Source organism: Hippoglossus stenolepis, chromosome 8 (assembly GCF_022539355.2).
Source record: "Hippoglossus stenolepis isolate QCI-W04-F060 chromosome 8, HSTE1.2, whole genome shotgun sequence".
Taxonomy (NCBI): Eukaryota; Metazoa; Chordata; class Actinopteri; order Pleuronectiformes; family Pleuronectidae; genus Hippoglossus; species Hippoglossus stenolepis.
In genome coordinates this window covers 27250985-27261191 of record NC_061490.1, presented here as the reverse complement: position 1 = coordinate 27261191, position 10207 = coordinate 27250985, and the positions used below count along the sequence as shown (strand labels likewise).

Sequence of the window (10207 nt, the reverse complement as noted above, 5' to 3'; positions counted from 1 at the left end):
TAATCAATGAAAGAAGGTCAAGGCCCCAAACATGTCACAGGAGGATTTTCCTGTAAAAGCTGCAGTCGCTGTTTGCTTTAACAGCCTACGATTTTTATTTTTTCAATATTTCCAACAGGGGGCGATGTTTGCCACCATATGAGCTCTTAAACCACCTGAACATCAGTGAGATAAGAACTACCTAAAATGACCAATAACCATCTTTGACAAACATTTTTTTAAAGTCTACTTTGATTTTTTTAGTTTGGTCCATGTCCCATCTGCTAACATGGAGGAGGTTTATGACCGATACTGCAGCCAGACACCAGGGGGCGATTGTGATGTCCATCTTTACCTGCGGCCCAGAAACATTAATGACACACACACACTCACCTTCTGCTTCCTTCATCTGACTGATACAAACTACAACTCCCAGAATGCATGTGTGTTTAATCATATCACTGGTGAGTTTGTTAAAAGAAGTTTTCATTAAATCAGAGTGTGAGTCTCTTTGTTCGTCTACGTTCACAGAGTTTCTAAAGTGTGGGTTAGGGTTGACCATGCCACAGGGTTCTCACCACAGCAGCCAGAGACAAACCATTTGGGTTTAAATTTACTTTATTAATCCAAACAGAAACTCACAGACTAACTCAAAATATGGCAGCACGTCCTGCTGGCAACTCAGCTTTTCAGCTCTGTCTCTGTGTGACTGTTCATGAGTGTCTCTCCACGTGTCCGTCTCAGTTCTTCTGTGTCTTTCTGAGGCAGCTTTGCTGCTGTCTTTAGTATCAGAGGATCAATGAGCTAACAGCTCTCACCTGCACTGATTGATCCTCTGGTCCAGGTGAAGGTGCTCTCCCTGCTACCTCCACAGACACAAAACAAACACAAAGACCTCATCGCTTCACTTGGAATCAGAAACGACCGGGATGTGAACCCGGGCGTCACTGTGGAGAGAGAGAAACTGCAGCTGATCTGAGCTCCATGTCAGAGTGGACGCCTCAGGTTCTCTCAATCAATCAATCACATTTTATTTGTCTCATATTCACTCACAGATGTTAATAAGGAGCAACTTCCTCTGATCTTAACTTAGTGATCAGTGAATAAAGCTCAGTCACATGTGAGGATCCTCTCCCAGGACACAAGTCCAACAGATGCTGATGGAACTGAACACATCAACAGGATTCACTACATGAGAAGAACCAGTTTGTAACTTCATGTTTAAAGTGTTTATACATAATGTCTGATGGAGATGAAGGAGCAGATGAACTGAGGAGTAACTGTCAGTGATGGTAGAAGATGTGAGGACCTAACCCGACATGTTGAGAACAAATGGACTCAACTATCTGAGTCAATATAAAGATGATCAATGAGGATCAACGATGTCACTGTGATACTGTAACTACAGGAAGTACTGATGTGTTTGTGTCTGTGTGTATATGTGTGTATTTGTGGGTCTCCACCACATCTGTAGCTATTAAATGCTCCGTTACGGTCTGCAGATGTGTGTAAGTGGTTACAGGTGTTTACAGATGTTTAACAGATGTTAACAGCTTCAGATTCAGCTGATAAATCCACAAACTCCTGTCAAACTCCTTGTCACGGTCCTCAGTCACTGAGGACCGTGACAATGGCCTCATCCTGGCATGTGCTGATTGTTGTGGGGGTGGATTGGAAGCAGGCGTCGTCGCTGTCGGACTCATCTGACCCAGTTTGGTACTGGTAGGTCATGTCTGCTTCACTGACAGAGGTTAGAGTGGGAAAAAACACAATCAAAGCATTTAATGACATTTGTTATGGTTTTCTTTATATTTATGTTTTTATTTATACTTTTGTACCAAGAGACACAACTTCGGTCAATAATGAATCAGTGATCAGATCAACAGTAAAAGTCGTACCTGAGCTCAGAGTCAGAGTTAACTTTGTGTCCTCCGTCGTCCTTCGCTCTGTCTCCACCCTCTGAACGCTCAGTCCGTCCTCGTCGTGTTGCTGCGGCGACCCTCCTCGTCATCCATGTGTCGGTGACGTGACGTGAGTTCAGAGCTGCTGAACACAGACTCCGTTGTTCGTCATCACTGGAGTCTCTGAGAAAACAGATTGATCTCAGTCTGACTCAGCATTTTATCCAACACTGAATCAGCAATATCCAAGTATGACTCAGTAATATATAAGAATGAGTCAGCAATACTGAAACATGACCAGGGAAATTCACACATCAGTCTATTTTTTTGATGTATGACTCAGCAAAATGTACCCAGACTGGGCAACACTGATTGATGACTCAGCAATATTTCACCCTGGGTTAGCTATCAGCAATATTTTAAGTATGATTCATCAATGACAAAATATGATTCAGCATCATTTAAGCCTGAAGTCACTAATATCAAAGTGTGAATCAGCAGTTTTGAATCCAAGTCAGCAGTTTTTGTTTGTGGCTATACATCAAGATGATGAAATAACACAACATTCATACATTTACATGATATGAGCCCTCATGATAACTGTGGCTACTCACAGCTCCTCCTCGCTGTCGTCCTGGAAGGTCAGAGGTCGCATGCAGACAACACACATGTTTCTTAAACTGTGGAAACATGGCCGACAGTATACGCCTGAAAAAACAACACAGCAGCTAATAAATACTCAGCAGAGCTGGAACGACTTGTCCCATAAAAGGTTTGATAAAATATGACACAGAGCAGAAGATTGATCATTTTCTATATGTAAAGAATTTTATACAAAATAATGAAAAAATTACTTTAAACTCAATCAACAAAAACATAAATGTGAGAAACAACATAAACAACTATAAACCGTCACCCGTTGGTTTGAGAGCTGCTGTTCTGAAGCCTCAGTTTCACATTTTGCCATCTTGTTTTTTTAAAACCAGAAGTAACCATATTTAGAGGATTAGGGGGTGGAGCCCGACTGAGTGCTCGATGACACGCCCACCCTCACCTTCCACCTGCACCCATTGGATGGTACTAGCTTTCAATCACACTGTGGTATCCTCCCCAACACATCCGGTGCTTTATGGTCGGTTTGACTCTAAATTATCTCAATGAACATCAGCTGTTCGAAGAAGACTTGAAACTAGAGATTGAGACATAAACTCCTTAATGTTTACCGACGTTATAAAGAGAGAAGTAGAGTCACTTTCTCATTGACTTCTATAGAAACTACAAGTGGAGTCGCCCCCTGCTGGTCAGAGGGTTGGTCATGATGTTCCTGAAATGCTCTGGAGGTTCTGTATGTGGGAACAAATGTCTGAGTCAGTGTCTCTGGACATGTTCTGGATCTTCTCCTGCAGCCTCCTAGTAAAATGTGTCTAACATGTCAGAGTCAGTCCATGTGAGGAAACAGCAGGACAATGTGTGGAAGCTTCCCAGAGAGCGAGTGGACGTGTTGATGAGGTTTCTAACACGTGACGGACGTGAAACTGGAAGAACACAAATATCTCAGGATGAAGACGAGGAGCCGTAATACCCCTTCCCACTGTCATCCTGGCCAATGTTCAATCACTTCGCAACAAATTTGAAGAACTTCAAGCAAGTGTGAAGTTCCTGGAGGAGTATAGAAGTGCCTGTCTCCTGGCTTTCATGGGAACATGGCTTAAAGATCATGATCAACTTTCCGACCTGGAAATAGACGGCTTTGGAGTTCCCTTTCACCTTGACAGAGACCCCTCGGTGACCGGTAAGTCACTCGGTGGAGGTGTCTGTCTATATGTCAACAAGTCCTGGTGTAACACTGTGGTCATCAGGGAGACTCTGTGCACCCCCGATATCGAACTATTGTCTGTATCCCTAAGACCCTTTAATCTGCCAAGGGAATTTCCCCAATTATTTGTCACACTTGTTTACATTCACCCAAAGGCTGATGTGGATGTGGCCACTCAGACCATAGCAAGGACCGTTAGCACCGGACGCTCTGAACTTTGTTATGGGATCAGTATGTAACATGTCCTACTCGGTTTACGAAATGTCTTGACCTTTCTTATGGCTCGGTCAAAGGAGCTTTTAAATCCCTCTGGAGAGCTCCTCTCGGCACTTCTGACCACTTCAAATTCAATCAATCAAATTTTATTTGTATAGCCCATATTCACAAATCACAATTTGTCTCATAGGGCTTTAACATGGTGTGACATCCTCTGCCCTTAACCCTCAACAAGAGTAAGGAAAAACTACCTAAAAACCCTTTTAACAGGGAAAAAAGAACGTAGAAACCTCAGAGAGAGACACATGTGAGGATCCCTCTCCCAGGACGGACAGAAGTGCAATGGATGTCAAGTGTAAAGGAGAACATCAAGATAAAGGTTTTAGCAGCATTGATTAGGGTAAACATTTTGAAGTATAACTGAAGGTCAGTGATTTGGTGGATTAATGTCATTAATGGTCAAGTGTCTGAGGAGAAATACTATGTATCGAGCAGTCCTGCTGCAATCATAGTCCACTTCACTGTTTTCATTGGGTCCCACACTATAAATCGGTCCTGAAGAAACTCAAGCCGGAACGACGGTTAGTTCCGGTCTGGTCACAGGACTCTATCCAACGCCTTCAGGACTGCTATAGTCTCACAGAGTGGGACTTGTTTACAGAGGCCTGTGATGATTTGGACGAACTTACTGAGACAATATCTGCATATATTACGTTTTCTGAGGAGTTCATCATCCTCAAGAAATCCATCTGTATTCTTCACAATAATAAGCCATGGGTCTCAAAATAGTTAAAAATACGATTAATCAGCAGAACATCAGTTTCAACCAGGGTGATTTAACTCAATACAGAGAACTACAGAAGCAAAATAAAAAGGAAATTAAACTGGCTAAACACATCTATGAAGAAAAGGTGGAGAACCTAGATCCGCAGATCAAGGGTCGCGGCTGCGGCCACATCGTGGATTATGATCTGTGGATCGCGTATCAGACTTTGTGATCGTAATGGTAGATCCAGTATGGCGGATTCTGTATCGTGCTGGCTGATCGTGATAATAATGGTGGATCCTTTATCGTGTTGGCATCTGATAATGGTGGTGGACCACGATCGAGGTGGCTGCTGACCGTGGACTATGATCACAACTACACTGCTTGATATATAACATTTCTCCTCAGATACTCGACCATTACTGACAATAATCCATCAGTTCATTGACCTTCAGTTCTACTACAAAGTGTTTATTCTAATCAAAGCTGTAAATACTCTGATCTCTCTGATGTTCTCTGTTCCACGTGACATCTGTTCACTTGTGTCCGTCCTGGGAGACGGATCCTCACATGTGTCTCTGAGGTTTCTACCTTCTTTACCTGTTAAAGGTTTTAGTAGTTTGACTCTTGTTGAGGGTTAAGAACAGAGGACGTCTCACCTTGTTAAAGACCATGAGACAAACTGGGATTTGTGAATATGGGATATACTAATACAACTTGATTGATTGATTGATTGATTGAACATGCTCAGTGCTGGAAATTCATAGCGCACATGGGATGGTGTTAAGTCAATGATGGGGTTGCAGTCCAACAAGGGTGTAATTTCCTTCCATGCAAATCTGATATTGACCTCTCTAATGATCTTAAGTAATTTTATAATCGTTTTAACATCCATGATTTTTGTAAGGAGCTGGCAGTTTTTAACAATGATGGGCAGGATAGCATAGAGGTTAACAGGGACAAAGTTGTTAGACTTTTCCAGGGAGTTAAAGAAAGGGAACGTCCGGGCCCTGATGGAAAATAAAGCTCCAAAATCCTCAAATGACTAGAGGCCTGTGGCGCTTACCTCCCTTGCGATGAAAACACTAGAGAAAATTGTGAAGGAGGTACTAATGAATGAAGTCCAAGCAGAGTTGGATCCTCTCCACTTTGCTTACAGGTCATGCAGGTGTGTTGACAATGCACTTTACTAAATATGACTGGATCACACTTAGAGGGGGCAAAATCTTTAGTAAGACTACTTTTTATTGATTTTAGTTCTGCTTATAATTGCATCCAGCGTCATATTTCAGCACAGGGGTTGTCATTCTAAGTTCTCTCCCTCACACCAACTGAAGAAGCTCGTTACCTAAGCTTCTTCTGTGATTAACAATAAAACATTCACTCAAACAATAAAGAAAAGAGGAGGAACCCTTTCATTGCTCTGAGATGAAGAGTTTGGGGATTTTCTCAGCTCTCAGTTTCCTGTTTTATTTAGAAAGGTTGCTCCTGGTGTGTCTGTAGCTTTATTTCCTGCCTTTGTCCTGTTTCCCGTCCCCGTGATCGTCTGTATCTGTTCCTCGTGTGTTTCACCTGTTCAATCATCCTCCCTTGTGTTTAGAAGTCTCTGTGCTTCCCTTTGTCTTGTTCCCAGTGTTTATAATGTTTTTTCAGTTTTATTTTGTTTCTTTTAACCTAGTTTCTTTTGGACCCTACTTTCTTTTGTATCTTGTTCTTTAGTAGTGTTATTTTTGCCTTATTAAAGGACGTCTTTCCATATTTTACTGGCTCCTGCGTTTGAGTCCTGCTTTTCTCCAATTCCTTACAGAACCAGATTAAAATGAGTCATTTAGCGGAAGTTATATTTCCTCAGACTCTGTTGAATCAGCTCCTCCACAAACACACCACCAGGAGAAATTCCTCTTTTCTGTTCCGGTGTTAACTCTTCATTTCTATCTAGTTGTAAAACCAACATATTATTATGTGTTTTTACATCTAAATCTCTGTCTTTTCTTTTAGAACATTTGGATCTGTTTGTGTTGCGGTCATGTTATCATCTCACCTGCACAATGTGCGAAGTGACAGACGACCATATTGTTGTCCTCTGACTTCACCACCTCTCCACAGGCCAGACATGTGACGGGTGACGATAGACCCAGAAGGTGAGCTCCCCCAGGTAACCTGACACACACACACACACACACACACACACACACACACACACACACACACACACACACACACACACACACACACACACACACACACACACACACACACACACACACACACACACACACACACACACACACACACACGAAATTCTTTGAGACATCAGATGATAGAAATGTTTTGGTTGGGACCTCAGTGCTAATACAGATGGGCGACATGACAGCTACCAAAACTAGAGCAAAATCATCTCTGTCGCCTCCTGGTGGTTGGCCGCAGTATAGTGTCTTAACCAATACAGTTTCCATCAAGTTACACTTACTAACAATAAGTCTGTCACTCAGCAGCAGTGACTCTGACATCATCACATGATAATATATATTATAATATTCAATTAGTAAATTTAAATTGAATCTTTGTGTTGCTCCTGATGTATGTAACTTCAGTCTGGTTGTGTAGATGTTTGTACCTGAGCAGGAAGGTTCGTAGTCGACTCCCTCTTCCACCTTCACCTCCTCCTTCCTCCTCTGCCAGGTTTCGGACTGCAGACTTCCTAAGAGCTTCCCCCTCCGCCGTCCTCTGACTAAAGATCTGCTGATGGAGGAACTGTGCCCTCTCCTGATGAACACGTAAATTACAACAAAAACAATTACACAACTCACTAGAATCATGTTTCCTTCCTCCTCTAACAATCAGCAGAGGTTTTTATTTACAGACTCTGACCAACACTGCTGCTGAGGAGACTCTGAGCAAGGCACTGTTCAGCACATTTCCTCTGAATGAATCAGTTCTGGTGTTTGTTGTGCAGATTGTTTCAGTGATGTGAAGACAAACTGTTTTTACATGTGTTAGTGTCACATTATTTAACTTCTGTGCTTTATGAGATCACTGGGTTTGTATTTAGATAAATGTAATGAACTGAGAGTGGGTCAAGGTCTGCAGGTCTGATGTGTTTCAGGTCTCATGTGCATGTACATATATGCATGTATATACTCATACATATATGTGTCTCTGATGTAATGTGCAGCGTGAGGAGACATATTTCCACTTCCTATTGTCTGGCATCGTCCTTCCTGGTTTATATTCTCACATAATTTTTTTCTGCAGTCGATGTAATGAACCTTCATGACTTTGGTTTTTATTAGTGAAGATTTCTCTTTGATAAAACTCAGTTTCATAAATGTGTTTGTAATTATGAGTGGAGAAGTGCAGCTGGTGTTTTGCTGTGATGCTGACTGACAGACTGGCAGGCTGCCTCTGATTGGTCAACAGACTCATAACAACAATAAGTGACACAATGGATGAAGAACCAGAGGAGACGGTTGGTGTTGTTATCAAATCTATCAGTGTGCGTGCGTGCGTGCGTACCTGCTCTCTCCCTGGATGATATGAAGCACAGATGAGTCGTCGGCAGCGTTGGACAAAGCCTCCAATCAGAGAGACGAGCAGAGTCAGGCCCAGCAGGAACCCTGCAACACAGACCAGAACCAGTGAGACCAGTGGAACCAGGTCACAGTGAGCAGCTGCAGGTTTGATACTTTGCTCAAAGGCTCCTGAGCAGACTACAGATTCAGTGATTATCTGTGTGTGTGTTGTATTTATATCTCTATAGCTTATGGATACAGTGTGTTTTTATGTGTTATTGATAAATCTCTTATTTAAAGGTTCAAAACTTGTTTTGTTTAATGATTATTAAATTAAATTCTTTCAAATCTTTTTCTGCACTTTGATTTTTAACTTTCTGTGACTTTCTGATGAGATAGATTTTAGGTTTATTTTTATTTTATTTTAAAATTCTGTATATAATAATAATAATAATACATTTATTTATACAGCACCTTTCATACATAAAATGCAGCTCAAAGTGCTTTACAATAAAATCAATCAAATCAAAGACATGAAAGAAGAGATCAATTAGAACATGTTAGCAATAAAACAAAGACTTAGGAAAAAATTTAAATGTAAGAATAAAAATAAAACTGATAAAATGTATTAAAAGCAATATTGTAGAAATAGGTCTTGAGTTGTTTCTTAAAACTATCAACAGAAGAAGCTTGTCTGATGTGTGGTGGGAGTTTGTTCCAAACCTTTGGTGCATAGCAAGAGAAAGCTGCTTCCCCAAACTTGTTATAGTTTGTGTGGAGGTGAGGGGGCGTGGAGAGCACCTTCACCTGCACCACAGAGGACCAATCAGCACAGGTGAGAGCTGTTAGCTGATTGGTCCTCATGCTTAAGAGGCAGCGTCTGAGCTGCCTCAGGAGACCCAGAACACTCAGGAACTGAGACACACCAGACACTGGCAGACTCACGAAGAGCCCAGGAAGGACTGAGCTGTAGAGCTAGTCACTTTAAGTTTATTTATGTTTGTTGAAGTGTGTGTCTGGATTAATAACATATGCTCAAAACTGAATGGTTCGTCTCTGGCTGCTGTGGTGAGAGCCCCGTGGCATGGTCGACTGCCACAGTTTGTTTTGGGGATTTTGAGCAAGCCAGCAGTAGAAGACCTGAGGGAACGGTTTGGAACATATTCCGATAAACAGTCAGAGATGTATGAGGGTGCTGTACCATTAAGAGACTTAAAAATAAGTAAAATAATTTCTAAATAAATCCTCAGTGATTCTGAAAGCCAGGGTAAATCCTGAATATAGTGCATTACAGTAGTCCAGGCGAGAAAGTATGAAAGCATGAGTCACCTTTTTGGTATCTTCCAGAGTGAGGTACGGTCTTACTCTTGCAAGGTTTCATAAATGATAAAAGGCAATCTTTGTGACGTTTATGTGTGAATTAAACAAGTCTGAGTCAAGTGTAACACCCAGGTTCTTTACTTTTGATTTGTTGTGATGTGCCCTATGCACATGTTTTTTTAAATAAAACACGTTGAAACTGTTTGTCTTCGGTCCGCCTTCACCATCCGTTTCTCTTAACTGTCAATCAAAAATACAAACGCTCTTGTTCGTGACCTGATGTGACTCAGAGCTTTTGATTTTGATGTTGATTTGTGTTTCAGGAAATTCCTGTAGTCTGCACTGATGTCACTTTCTTACCCAGAGTGACACATGTGTTGTAGTTTGGCTCTGACGGCTCCAGTAGACACTTTCTGCTGATCACAGTGACGTTTCCTCCTTGCAGGATGTTAAACGAAGCCACCAGGTCTCTGAAGATGTCTGAGGCAAACCCTGACCCATTCACCTGCACTGTCACGGTGACTGGGGCTGACGGGACGGCACAGTAACCATGGTTACCATCCATTTGACCAACATCAGTCATATACTTATATGACATCGCTTTTTTTATCTCACCTCGGGCCACCACATCCCCCGTCAGCTGGTGGCCTACCTGATCCAGAATCCAGAACACCAGAAAGTCCAGAGCCACCAGCAG

The 10207-nt window shown here is 42.0% G+C and overlaps 1 protein-coding gene across 1 annotated transcript in view; it reads right to left on the bottom strand.

Moving 5' to 3' along the window:
- Positions 1 to 1187: 1187 nt before the first annotated feature.
- The window catches only part of dcst2 (DC-STAMP domain containing 2), a 15466-nt gene continuing 6446 nt past the window's right edge, over positions 1188 to 10207 (bottom strand). Inside the window, exons 9-16 of the mRNA XM_047340946.1 lie at positions 10126 to 10207; positions 9871 to 10038; positions 8195 to 8295; positions 7296 to 7444; positions 6720 to 6838; positions 2495 to 2588; positions 1878 to 2063; positions 1188 to 1720 (exon numbers count right to left, since the gene is read on the bottom strand). The exon at positions 10126 to 10207 is cut by the window's right edge and continues 83 nt beyond it. Coding sequence (XP_047196902.1) covers positions 1588 to 1720; positions 1878 to 2063; positions 2495 to 2588; positions 6720 to 6838; positions 7296 to 7444; positions 8195 to 8295; positions 9871 to 10038; positions 10126 to 10207 — 1032 coding nt within the window. The 3' untranslated portion in view covers positions 1188 to 1587. The remainder of the gene's footprint in view (positions 1721 to 1877; positions 2064 to 2494; positions 2589 to 6719; positions 6839 to 7295; positions 7445 to 8194; positions 8296 to 9870; positions 10039 to 10125) is intronic.